The 12,687-nt window shown below is 53.4% G+C and overlaps 1 protein-coding gene across 10 annotated transcripts in view; it reads left to right on the plus strand.

Moving 5' to 3' along the window:
• Positions 1 to 11,788, plus strand: part of Dab2ip (DAB2 interacting protein) — a 176,350-nt gene extending 164,562 nt beyond the window's left edge. For 6 of the 10 annotated variants that reach the window (XM_060390040.1, XM_021656168.2, XM_021656175.2 and 3 more), the window contains 5 exons: positions 516 to 1,404; positions 2,053 to 2,205; positions 3,920 to 4,113; positions 8,174 to 8,261; positions 8,827 to 11,788. In XM_060390040.1, coding sequence (XP_060246023.1) covers positions 516 to 1,404; positions 2,053 to 2,205; positions 3,920 to 4,113; positions 8,174 to 8,261; positions 8,827 to 8,994 — 1,492 coding nt within the window. In that variant the 3' untranslated portion in view covers positions 8,995 to 11,788. The remainder of the gene's footprint in view (positions 1 to 515; positions 1,405 to 2,052; positions 2,206 to 3,919; positions 4,114 to 8,173; positions 8,262 to 8,826) is intronic. The other 4 variants (XM_060390041.1, XM_060390038.1, XM_060390042.1 and 1 more) reach the window with 4 other exon arrangements.
• Positions 11,789 to 12,687: the final 899 nt, after the last annotated feature.

Consider the following 12,687-nt stretch of genomic DNA (forward strand, 5'->3'; position numbering starts at 1 on the left):
ACCTGTGTGCATGTCTCATGCCCTTGACAAGTCCTCTGGTACCCTGTTTTTGCCAGGAATGTCAGCCCCCGCCTGCTACTTAAAAAGAGTGGCATCAGGAGGCAGGCCAGGGGAGATCTCACTAGGCCCCCACTAGAGTTATTACTCTGTCTAAGGAACAAGATGGGAGGCAGAGGGGGCCCCAGTAACTTTGAAAATGGTATTTGCAATTTGGAACCCAGGAAAAGCGGAGAGTGTCCCAAGTGTGGGCTCAGGTTAAATTATGGGGCACTTCTAGGCCCCGGCAGCCATGGTCCCAAGATGCACCTGCAGGGCTGTTCCCTAAAGAGCAGTTCTGTTGGAGCTGCCACATCACCAGTGACCCTGGGACTCTTGGCCCCTCTGCCACCCAGCCGTGTCTGTGGCCCTGGCTGAAGCTGCCACCCAGCAGATGGTGGTGCTGTTGGTTTAGACCACGAGTCTGGACTCACGGTTCTTTTCCCCTTCTTTCCCTGTATGTGCTTGTCTCCCTGCAGTCTGATAGATTTCACCCGGTTACCGTCTCCAACCCCCGAAAACAAGGACTTGTTTTTTGTCACAAGGTCCTCCGGGGTCCAGCCCTCTCCTGCCCGCAGCTCGAGCTACTCAGAAGCCAACGAGCCTGACCTGCAGATGGCCAACGGCAGCAAGAGCCTGTCCATGGTGGACCTCCAGGACGCCCGCACACTGGATGGGGAGGCAGGTTCCCCAGTGGGCCCTGATGCCCTACCTGCTGACGGGCAGGTACCCGCGACTCAGCTGGTGGCTGGGTGGCCAGCCCGGGCAGCCCCAGTGAGTCTGGCAGGATTGGCCACAGTGCGGCGGGCAGTGCCTACACCAACCACACCAGGCACCTCTGAGGGTGCACCAGGCCGGCCCCAGCTGTTGGCCCCACTCTCCTTCCAGAATCCCGTATACCAGATGGCGGCTGGCCTGCCGCTGTCACCCCGTGGCCTTGGTGACTCGGGCTCTGAGGGCCACAGCTCCCTGAGCTCTCACAGCAATAGTGAAGAGCTGGCAGCCGCTGCCAAACTGGGAAGTTTCAGCACTGCTGCGGAGGAGCTGGCGAGGCGGCCCGGTGAGCTGGCACGGAGGCAGATGTCACTGACTGAGAAGGGTGGGCAGCCCACAGTGCCGAGGCAAAACAGCGCAGGTCCCCAGCGGAGGATTGACCAGCCGCCGCCGCCGCCACCACCACCACCTCCTGCCCCCCGGGGCAGGACACCTCCTACCTTGCTGAGCACCCTACAGTACCCACGACCCTCAAGTGGAACCATGGCGTCAGCATCACCTGACTGGGCCGGCCCGGGCACCCGGTTGCGGCAACAGTCGTCCTCCTCCAAGGGAGACAGCCCAGAGCTGAAGCCCCGCGCCATTCACAAGCAGGTCAGCACTGTGGGCCGAGCTCTTGGTCAGTCAGAAGTTGCAGTCTGTGTCATGCTCTTCCTTGGTCATTTCACCTCACTTACACCCAGCTGTCATCCCATGCTGAATGGGGCTGTGTCCTGCTCCATCCACTGGCCCACCCTGTGAACTCCTTTTTCTGGCAGTCAGGACCTCCAAGGCTTAAAGAAAGCCAGGCTCCTTTACCAGTTCCCCAGGGATAGGCTGGGTCAGGAAACAAGGAGTATTCCCATTCATCTCTAGTCCATGTCTAGTAAGTCTTGCCTGAACCCCAAGGCCACCTGTCCTTCTCTGGCCCCACTTCCTAAAGCACTAACACAGCCTCTTGGAAATAGCTACCAAGAAGGTAGCCCACCCCTGCCACCCAAGGGCTTCAGCAAAGCAGGCTATCATGCAGTAGGTGGCTGCCCCTCAGCCAGGCTACCACAGCACCTGGTGGCAGCAGAACGCCGTGCTCTGAACCCACCTGGGTGTTGAGCTGCTCTGCTGTCTAGAAGGCTGATGTCCTTGAGTATGCACTCAGGCAGCAGAGGTCCCCTCCCTTTCTACCTCTGGCTCCCTAGTGACAGTCCCTGCCCCACCATCTATCTCTACCTCCTCACAGCCCCTCACAGCTGTGTTTCATTGTAGGGCCCTTCACCTGTGAGCCCCAATGCCCTGGACCGCACGGCCGCTTGGCTCTTGACTATGAACGCGCAGTTGTTAGAAGACGAGGGCCTGGGCCCAGATCCCCCCCACAGGGATAGGCTAAGGAGTAAGGAGGAACTCAGCCAAGCAGAAAAGGTAAAACTGGACCTAGACCTGAACCTGGGCTGGGCGGGCAGGGTGGGTGCTCCACCAGTGCTGGGCGGGGGTCTCTCCAGAGCCCTTAGTGAGTGACACTGCTTGCTCCTGTCTTGTCATGCCAGTCCTCACTTCCCTCGCCCCTGTGGAGACTGCAGTCCGTAGAACTGGAAGGAAAGTAGCAAGACCTTAACTTTTAGCTTCGACCCAGGGTTCCCAGTACAGGCTGCACTGCATGTCAGTTACCTGGCAAGGGCATGTGCACAGCCTCAGGATATAGGTTAGAACTTGAGGAGGGCCCCTCGCTGCTGGACATTTAAGGAGCTGGAGCCTGAAAGCAAGATGCCAGAGGGCCCACTAGGGAAGCCTTGGGAATGAGGAGGCAGACAGGAGTCCTATGACTCTACACAGGCTCTTTCCTCTGGGTTTAGGCCTGCCCAGGGCTTAGGGAGGAACAGCAGTTACTAAGATAAGGGGTGAGGCCACATTGCCAGTGAGATGTTCCTTTCCTCCCAGGGGAAAAGTGGGTTCACCTCACCATACGTCTACCATTTCTGGAGTAATATCGTGCCTCAGCTACCCTCCCAAGTCTTGAGTAGTCATGACAGCTGCCCTGGATCCACAAGAGGTCCTTACCTTTCCCTGGCTACCAAACCCCAGGCAGATGGAGGTACCAGAGTAAGACTCCACATACTCCACAGCAAACACTTCCTTACTGCTATCTTGGCGTCGAGTCCCTTAGCCCCGGAATCCTAGGACCGCCTATTGCAGCCTCATGAGCAGCCCCTTGGTCAGGGGACCAGGGTTCCTGGTCCCCCAACTTCAAGGGAGTCCATCTCCATGCTGCATTTGCTACCTGCCACCACCCCCTCAGTTCACTGCTTCCGCCTGCTTTCCCCAGTATGTGAAGGGAACCTGGGGATATGGAACATGGTGCTCCCAGAGCCGTGGTTAGGAGGAGAGCAAGCAGGCCTAGCCTCCCACAGGCTCCCTTCTTCCTCCCTTCTCCCCAGAGGCTGCGTCACATCTGGAGATCCCAGCCTACCTTGTTTTGCTTTCCCCCTCCTCCTTGTTCCCCATGCTGTCCCCACTGCCACCTCATTCCTGTGGCAGTCTGGTCACATGGAGGCTGGAGGCTGGCATCTCATCTTGTTGGGCAGTTGCTTTTTCATGTGGCTTGTCTGAGCCCTCACTGTCCCCCCTGTGGTGCACCTACCTCCCAGGGCACTGCCAAGACCCTTCCTATATCTCAGGGCATCCTCTGACATGTTCAAGGTTACAGGGCTAGAGAACTGCCTCAGCAGTTAAGAGCACTCGTTACTCTTACTGAGGACTCGGGTTCAGTTCCCACCACCCACGTGGTGGTTCACAGCCATCTGAAACTCCAGTTCCAGGGGATCTGACACCCCCTTCTGACCTCCTCAGGCACACAAAGTAATGCATGTATCTGCTTGTAGGCAAAACACTCATGCATTTTTAAAAAAATCTAAAAGTTTTAAAAAAGAAAGTTCAAGTCAAGTTCACTCTTTGACACCTGGGTTGAATCTTTATCCTGCTCCTGACTGCGTAGGTTGGGCTGGGAGAAGAGGGGCGAGACCCTTGGCAGCCACCGGCTTGAGTTATCAGTCATTGGGCCATTTCCTGTTGGGCTCCTACCTGTGCCCTGCTCAGGCTGATGAGGCTATGCTCTCTGTCCTCGCTGCCACACTGGCAGGATCTGGCAGTGCTGCAAGACAAGCTGCGAATCTCCACCAAGAAGCTGGAGGAGTACGAGACCCTTTTCAAGTGCCAGGAGGAGACGACGCAGAAGCTGGTTCTGGAGTACCAGGCACGGCTGGAAGAGGGTGAGGAACGGCTGCGGCGGCAGCAGGAGGACAAGGACATTCAGATGAAGGGCATCATCAGCAGGTGAGGTGGCCTACCCACTGCTCCACGGTGGCCTCTGAGGGACAAGGGGAAAGGCAGGTGCCTGGCAGTGGAAGCACAGGGCAGGGGTGAGGCTTGTGCAGCCAGTGTCTGCTCCCCCGAGGTTTGGAGCACCTGAAAGAAGCTGGCTCACTTTGCCAAGTTCTAGAGGGAATTTGAAAGCTAGATTTGAGAGGTAAGCAAGACAAAGAGGAAGCCATTGAGGGCAGGGAGAAGGACGTTGCCTGGGTGTGTGTCCGTGTCCACTGTGAGTAGGGAACAGTTTGGGTGGGGAAGAGAATGGGTTTCCAGTGCCTGGCTTGTCTGAAGAGTTTCTGGGGTCAGTTAGTTCTGGTACCTAGCTATTCTCCGTTGTCTCTGCCCAGGCACAGGGTGGACATGCTGTCCTCAGTGTCTGCACGCAGACAGTGCAGTGTCTGGGCCACCCACTGAGTCCCAGTCCTAGAGCGTCCTACCTCACAGCAGTGTGTAAGAAGTGTGGGTTTAAGCCTGTTCATTTGCCGAGACCTCAGGCTGAGCGGGTGTGAGGGAGACGGGGAACACCCCTTAGCCTTCTGTTTTGACCACAGCATAAACCCTTCCCAGATCACCTGTTGTGCCCTCCTTAGCACTTGTTTTCTGTGCTGTGCTTCTGCTCATTACAGGTGATTAGCAGAGCAGAACCCAGGTGGCTGTCCACCTGCCGGCGGCTTGACATCCCACTTGGCTCTTGGCTTCCCTTGTGCCTCCCATCTCCCCTTCCCTGTGCCTGTGAATGTAGCACCATCAGGACAGTTGGGTCTAGTGTGTCCTTGCTGCTCCTTTGCTGAAGAGCTTGTGTTACTCTGCCAGTTTCCAAGAAAGCTATGTTGAGCTCGGATCATTCTTCTGTTTGTTTTATTTCTGTTGGTGTTTGCTTTATTGACACTTTCTAGTCTTGGGTGAGTGTTCTTATTATGAACTATTAACAAACTGACCTTTTAAATTATAGTCTTTTTCCGTCTTATTTCTAATATAGCCCCTCTTAACTTTCTCTGACTAGTGTTAGCATAGTATATCATTTTCTGTCCTGTGTACTTTTAAATCATTGTTCAGTCCATTTCCACTTTTCTATATAACAAAAAACTTGTATTGGGTGATTGTAAACAAGACATATGTACTGCTCACAGTTCTGAAGGTTGCCATGTCCGAGATCAAGGTGTTGGCAGATGTAGTGGAGCTCTCCTTCAGAGATGATACCTTAGGGCTATGTCCTTAGAGGCAAGCTCCTTCCAGCTTCTTGGGGGAGGCCGCTAACGCTGCTCATGAGGGCAGAAATACCTTGTGGCCCAGTCACTTTCCAGAGGACAGCTGGTAGCACCGTAGAGGTTAAGTTTCTGTGTACACACATTTGTGTGTGGACACTAACTTTCAGACCGTAGCACCCATCTTTGTGTGCAGAGTTTATTTTACAGTTTCCTATTGTTGGATCTGCATACTATCTAACAGTTTCTGCCTTTTAATGGAATATTTAAGCATTTGTTTTTAATGTGCTTATTTTAAGCCTTGGCTGGTTTCCTGTTTGTAGCATTATCATCTTTCTTCTTGCCTTCCTTGGACTGTGTCTTTTACTCCCTAGCATCTCTCCTGTTGGCTCCCATGCTGTATCTCCGTGATGCTTTGAGTGTTAGTTGAAGGTTTTCCTCAAAGGGCAGGTGATAAGTGTGCCAGGCTTTGCAGGCTGCGTGATTTCACTGCTCCATTTCATCTGTTGTTACAGCAGAGCTGTGTGTTGTGGGGGTTTCCGGGAAGCTTGAGGCAGCCCCTCCCCTGGCTGCAGTGGCAGAATATTGCCCTATCTCTTGTTTTTTGACATAGTCTATTTTTCTCTAGCTGGTGTTTGGTTTGGTTTGGTTTAGTGTTTTGTTTTTTGTTGTTGTTGTTGTTTGTTTTGTTTTTTCGTTTTTCGAGACAGGGTTTCTCTGTGTAGCCTTGTCTGTCCTGGACTCCCATTGTAAACCAGACTGGCCTCAAACTCACAAGAGTACTGGGATTCCAGGCATGCGCCACCGCACCCAGCTTCTCTAGCTGTCTTTAAGGTATCTCTGTTGGGCTAGAGCTGTGTTCATTTTTGGAATGCTTGCCTGGCATGCACAGGCCCTAGGTTGGATCCTTAACACTATAAATTTTTAAATTTGATTTACTATTGTGGTGGGCATGTATATGTGTGGCACATTTATGCCACGTGGTTGGGGGGGTGGCTATGTGTGGTGTTATGTGTGTATAGGTCACAGGACAACTTTGTGTGTATGTGTGAGTAGGTCAGAGGACTTCCAGAAGGCTTCTCTTCACCATGGTTTCTGGAGATTAAGCTCAGGTAATTAAGCCTGTGTGGCTGGTACGTTTCCTCACTGAACTCTCTCTTCCTCCCAGTATTTTTTTCGTAAGTGTTATCAACGGTCTGATTTTGCAGTCTATTGCCTGGTGTGCTTTTCTTTGTTTCTTGGGTTAGCTGTTCTTAGCTCGCAGGTGGACACCTCTGCTTCCTAGTTCTCCATGACTGCTGTCACCTGCCCACACAGGTACAATGGCTGCTTTGCACTCTCCTCCATTGCATTGATACCTAGTTGTTGGGTTTGGTTTTTTTTTCGTTCTCTTTTTCTCTTTTATTTTATATGTATGAGTGATTTGCATGCACGCATGTCTGTGCCTGGTACCCAAGTAGGTCAGATGAAGGTGTCAGACCTCCTGAACTGGAGTTACAGGTGCTTTGTGAGCTACCATGTGGGTGCTGGGAATCGAATTCAGCTCCTTTGCAAGAGCAACAAGTGTCCATCACCACTGAGCCATCAGTCTAGCACCCATGGTTGTTTTCTTTTTCCATTGTTCCTGAGTCTTATCTTACCCATTTTCATATTCTTGGGTGGGGACTGAACCAAGGGCCTTGTGCAGACTAGACAGCTATCTGCAACTGAGTTACACACTAGCCTTCTTACTTAAGACAAACTCTCAATAACTGTTCTGGGCTCTCTATGAACTTGCTTTGATCCTCCTGCCTCAGTCTCCCAGGTAGCTAGGATTACAGGCCTGCCTGGCTCACATGTGATGCTTTCTGTGTGGCCTGAAATGGCATACCAGTGTTCTGTGGTGCACTGTAGTTTTCATCTCTAGAGTTTCATTGTGGTTCAAATCTCTTCTGTTTCTTCTCATGCTCAAAACGTGTCTCTTAAGCATGTAGAATGCCTATAGCCACTGTTTTACTGCCGTCACCTATTAGTTCAGCCGTCTGACATGACACTTCTTCTCACTGGCTTTTCTCCTGGATGTGGATTTTATTTCCTTGCATCTCTCTGTCCTTGGCAGCTTTGGTGGGATGGCAGGCATGGTGAGTTTCACATGAATTGGTGGTAGAGGTTGTGTCTGTGTAATTACTTGTGTGGGGTGTGTTCTGGAGTATAGTGACTCTGCTGGAGGTCACCTGCATCCTTTCAGGTTCACTGCATCCTACAGACTCGCTCTCATTTGCCTGTACCTTGTGTGCAGGTGCCTTCCTAGAGCCTTCCTAGCCCCCAGTGGCCCCTCTCGCCCAGCATGTAGCTGGCAGGTTTTCACATGTCCCTGCCCTGTCTCCTGTGTGCAGGGTAGAATTGGGATTCCTACAGAGGCTTGAGGGCAATTAGAGGATTCACCTCTGCCTGGAGCTCTTGCTAACCCCCCTCATCTGCTTGATGCCAGCATCCCTGGGTGTGAGCAGTTCCACTACAGTAACTGTGCAGGCTGTAGTTACAGGCCTGGTGTGCTGCTCCTGGTATTCTGAGCCGCTGAAGGGAAAAGGTAGAGAATCCCTTGTCTTGGTGCCACCTGTGCCTTCCTGAGGCCCATACCACCTCAGTAGACATGATGGAAGGGGCTAAGAGCCGTCCAGAGTCTTCATCGTATTCCCTGCCACAGATCCTGTGACATGGCATTCCTTAGAAGGGCACTGGGATGGAGATAGCCCTCTGCAGATACAGTGGGTCTTCACAAGTCCCACCATTCATCTCCTCCTTTTCATGAACCTCACTATCACTGTCTCTGGTCACAGGTTGATGTCTGTGGAAGAGGAACTGAAGAAGGATCATGCTGAGATGCAGGCAGCTGTAGACTCCAAACAGAAGATCATTGATGCCCAGGTTGGGTGTCGGGCCACAGTGGTACAGAGTCTGGGGGAGGGGGTGACTGCCGTCTTTGGCATCCTGGTTACACCTCATTGTAAAGGCCAAGGACCAGGAGCCAAGGCCTCTGTACTGAGGGTGCTGACCAGTGGGACTTAGTGTGAGTAGAGTTGGCAGGACTTGGGAATGTGAAAGCAGGCTAGCAGAGGGAATCTGGCCTCCCAGGTCCCTTTCCCCTGAATGCCCCAAGAATTGGAAGGTTTGTTTAGACTGTAAGCTAACACAGCCTAGAGAGGAGCTCTGGGTGCTTGCCATGCATGGAAGCAAGGGCTCCTGCCTTTGAGCCTCAGGTGGCCTAAAGTTCCACTTTAACTGTATATAAGTTAAGAGGCAGGTGACAAGATCACAGCAGCCTGTGACAGTACAGAACCTTCCCCACATGCAGCCAGCCACCCCACAGCCTGGGCCCTTTCCCTGATGTGGTACTTACACAACCAAGTCTTCTTGCTTCTCTTGCCTAGGATGGCCCTGTCTGCCAGCTAGAGCCCATCTCATGCCCCACTAATGCCCTCTTTGCCCACAGGAAAAACGCATCGCCTCCCTGGATGCTGCGAATGCCCGCCTCATGAGCGCCCTCACGCAGCTGAAAGAGAGGTACAGCATGCAAGCCCGTAACGGCGTCTCCCCCACCAACCCTACCAAATTGCAGATTACTGAGAACGGCGAGTTCAGAAACAGCAGCAATTGCTAACCTGCCTGAGGAGAGGGAGACTGTGGTGGCCCAGGACAGGGTCTCGGTCGGGAGGCTCCCCCACAGTTGCAGACTAGCCTGCAGTGGAGGCAGCATAAGACTGATGGAGTGTGAGACTGAGGGCACAGCGCCCCTCCTTCTCTTCGCCCACCTGAACAGTGGGTTTGGGTAGAGGCAGCTGAGACTGCACGCTGGGGAGTAGGGGACAGCCTGGAGGGAGGCCTGCCAAACGTGTCTGTTGGTTATTGGATTTGGTTTGCGTCACTTTCTCCTCCTTGACCAGCTGGGTGCATGCATGTACTCCTTACCCTTTGCCAGGGAGGGAGCTACCTGGAAAGGGCTCAAGTAAGGTCTAGAGGCCACTCCTATGGGCTCTCCTTGGGCCCGGGACCTGACAAAGTAGTTGGCAGGCAGAGTGGCTCCTTCTCACCTCTGCCCTGAGCCCCTGCCACTGCATGCAGCTTGTCAGGGACCCTTCCTTGCCGTGTGGAACTAAAGGACAGAACTGTGGTCCTGTGCCTGCCCCAGGCTCTCTGCCTTCCACCTCCTTCCCTTCCTTAGTTGCATTGCCAAACAGATAGTGAGCATCGCACTTTCTCTGCTGAGCCCTCATACCTGTGGGAGGATCCACAGCTTCCCACACTTCACACCTGGGCCTGCCTCATGCTGTCGGGACTCCAGAAGCCAGAGAGCTGGGCAGAGATGGCCAGGTGATCATGCATTGTAGCTAGCGCCCTTCTCCAGGGTCCCAGTGCATTCCAGCATGGTGGCCCTGTAGGGAATGGCCAGCTAGTGCCCACCCTGCAAAGGTCATCTCTCTTCTCTGATGATTTAAAAGAAAATTTCTAAAGCCTGCAGACCCTGAGAAGGTGGATAACTGTGATTTTTTTTCCTTTCACAGTATGCATTAGAAACAAAAGCCCGCTTGCTCGCTTGCTGGAACACAGGGGCCTTTTAAATTGAGCGTGCGCACTGCATGGGAAATAGCGGCCCTGGAGGATGTTAGACTTGCTCCCTCTCCAAGACAGCAGCAGCCTGCACCAGGCCCCGAGTGTGCAGTCGCCTCTCCTCACCCTCCCAGCCCCAGCCAAGGACCCAGGCACTGCAGGCAGGGAGGGGCACACCCGCAGCTGGGGCTGGTTTTCCCCAGCTCTAGGCTGCTCTGTAGCATATCTGTCCCTCCCCTGCCCCCTTTGTGGGCCAGATGGGCAGGAGCTTGGGTCTCTCTTGTGCCCCCATCTGTTCCCACACCCTAGATTCCAAGCCCTGGTTCTGAGTCACCTAGGGCAGGAGCTAGGGCCTTTACCAGGCAGCAGAATGGGGCTAGGCAAGTTGTGCTTGTGCTCCTAGAGTCCTCATTAAGGGTGGGAGTCCTGGAGGTGTGGCCTAGCCATGCTGCACCCCATCCTCAGTGTATGGGCAGGCAAGGGTAAAGGGTAGATGCCCTGGGAAGCACTTTCAGTTGTAACCTACAGCCCAGTTAGGCTGCAGAAAAGTGCTGGGAGAGAGGGCTTGGGCTTCAAGGGTCAGAGACCTCAGGAAGGAAGGAGGTGGGGCTGAGGTCCTGCTCCTGCCCCTTCCTGCCCCACTCATGTCCAAACCCCTGCCTCTGTGTATTTCAGCCAGGGTGGCCTCTCGGGCAGGGCCTGGCCTGGCCTGAGTCTTGCCCCTCCACTGCCCAGGGAACCCTGTTTTCCTCCCCACCCACACTCTCGCCCATGCCTCATAAAGTGACCTCTGTCTGAGCGCCTCCTAGCAATATGGGGAGGTCCCCAGGCCTGGACAGGAGGGCGCAGGGCCAGATGCAATGGCCCCTGGTGGGGTTGTTAGCTCTCAGGCCGAGAGCCTTACTTACCTAGTGCAAAAACTGTAAAAGTGTACAGACTCTCCACAGATTTTTATCTTAATTGCAAGTCTGCCGATTTTTGTAAATGTTCTTGGTGTTTGACAGTAATGGAACTATCTCACCCAAGGGATGTACATAGTCCTTTAGTCCTGGTGCTGCGAGGGCTGGCCGGGACCGCTGCTCTCATGCTTCAGAGCATAGCCTGGAGAACGGTGCTGGGCAGGGCGATGAGCTCTGCGCTCCAGGTGTCTGTCGTTTTCCTGCCTGGGGCACTGGTGTGTTGGCTTTGCAGCCTGCTGTTGGAGTGGGAGGTTGATGGGGCACATGCCCCATTGGGGCCAGTAAAGCATCCTCCTGCCCACAGCCTTGGGGCTGAGCTCTGCCTACAGCAAGGGCTGGAGCTGCCAGAGGCCCCAAGAGAATGGTGGTCCTGCTCTGGGAAGACCCTGGCCACTGACACCCAGGCTCTGCTGGAGAGAGCAGGCCCTCCCCTGCCAATACAGACACCTGACCTTCTTGTTCAATTTGTGTGTTAGAGTGAAGGCAACTGCCAAACTTCCTTTGAGCGAAGACCTCTGACTGCCCAGAAGTGGGGGTGGGGATCAGGGCCAGAGCTCCACTTGCACCCCAGCACCTGCCCGAGGGACACCATTCCCTCATACCCGTATGTCTGGGAGCCAGACTGTCCAGGGAACCAGCCCCTGTTTTCTATATACTCAGCCACAAGGCTACCCCTCCCCCCTACTGTGCCCAGCTCCCCCCTTTTGTAAGTATGTGAAAAGGAAAAAATGCAAACGTCAGAGTTGGCCGGAGCCCTTCCCTCCAGCCGTGACTTTTAACCATGTAATAATGTACAGAGAAGTTGTTGGTGTTCGAAGACTCCGTGTGGCTGTGCAATTTCTGTACATTTGCAATTAGAAATATTAAAGATTTATTTAGCTATTTTAAGCCTGACTTGCCTCTATTCAGCTGTGTCCTCGTTTCCTATGGGTAACCCTGAATCTTGAGCTAATGCTGTTCCAGCCATGGCCCCTAACTGGGTGACCTGAGATCACCCCTCCTCTGCTGAAAGCCTGTACAGGGGAGTGGAGCAGCTTACCTCCAAGTGCTGGGGACCCCGCTGATTCCTGGGGGCTCATAGCTGCCGCACCTCCTGCTGCAGAGGCGCCGGGTCAAGCCCTGCCAGTCCTTTGCAACCCGAGGAGAGGAGGGAGAGCAGGAGCTCTGCCCAAGGTCACCGGTGAGTGAGTGCTTGGGAAGGCCAGCTGGGGTGTGTCAGGATCAGACCCTCCTGAGCTGGAAATGAGGGTGCCTGAAACCACCTTAGCCATCCCTGCTGAATGAGTTAGCTCCTTGTGTCCCTGGCTGTTTGCCCAGCACCTACCAGCATTTGGGATCCCATCTTTTGATGTATGATGACCCTGGGTGGAATATATGAGCAGTCCAACTCTACAGGGGCAAGAACACACGCACACACAAGCCCAGGGCAAACTCAGAAATACACTCCCAAACCCCTAAGAAAAGTTGGAGGGTTTTAAGACCTTCTAATAAGCAGGGACACATCAACAGGTCCCCTTAGTGAGAACAGACCTGTCTTTGTCGGATTGTAACTGAGACATAAAGAAAATGCCTGCCCAGAGCCCAGTTTTGGCTAAAATAGGAAATTATATTTAAAAATAATAAGTAAATACACTACTAGAAAACAAACCTTTTTTAAAGGAATGACTCTTGCAGTTAAATGAGCATTCTCCATCACTCCAAACATCATCGTATTGACAAGATTAAAGTGGGAGGAGATTCAAGGAGATACGAGACTTGCTTAGCTGCCAGCTGGAAGCTGATGAGAA

The sequence above is a fragment of the Meriones unguiculatus genome, chromosome 8 (assembly GCF_030254825.1).
Source record: "Meriones unguiculatus strain TT.TT164.6M chromosome 8, Bangor_MerUng_6.1, whole genome shotgun sequence".
In the NCBI taxonomy this organism is placed as follows: Eukaryota; Metazoa; Chordata; class Mammalia; order Rodentia; family Muridae; genus Meriones; species Meriones unguiculatus.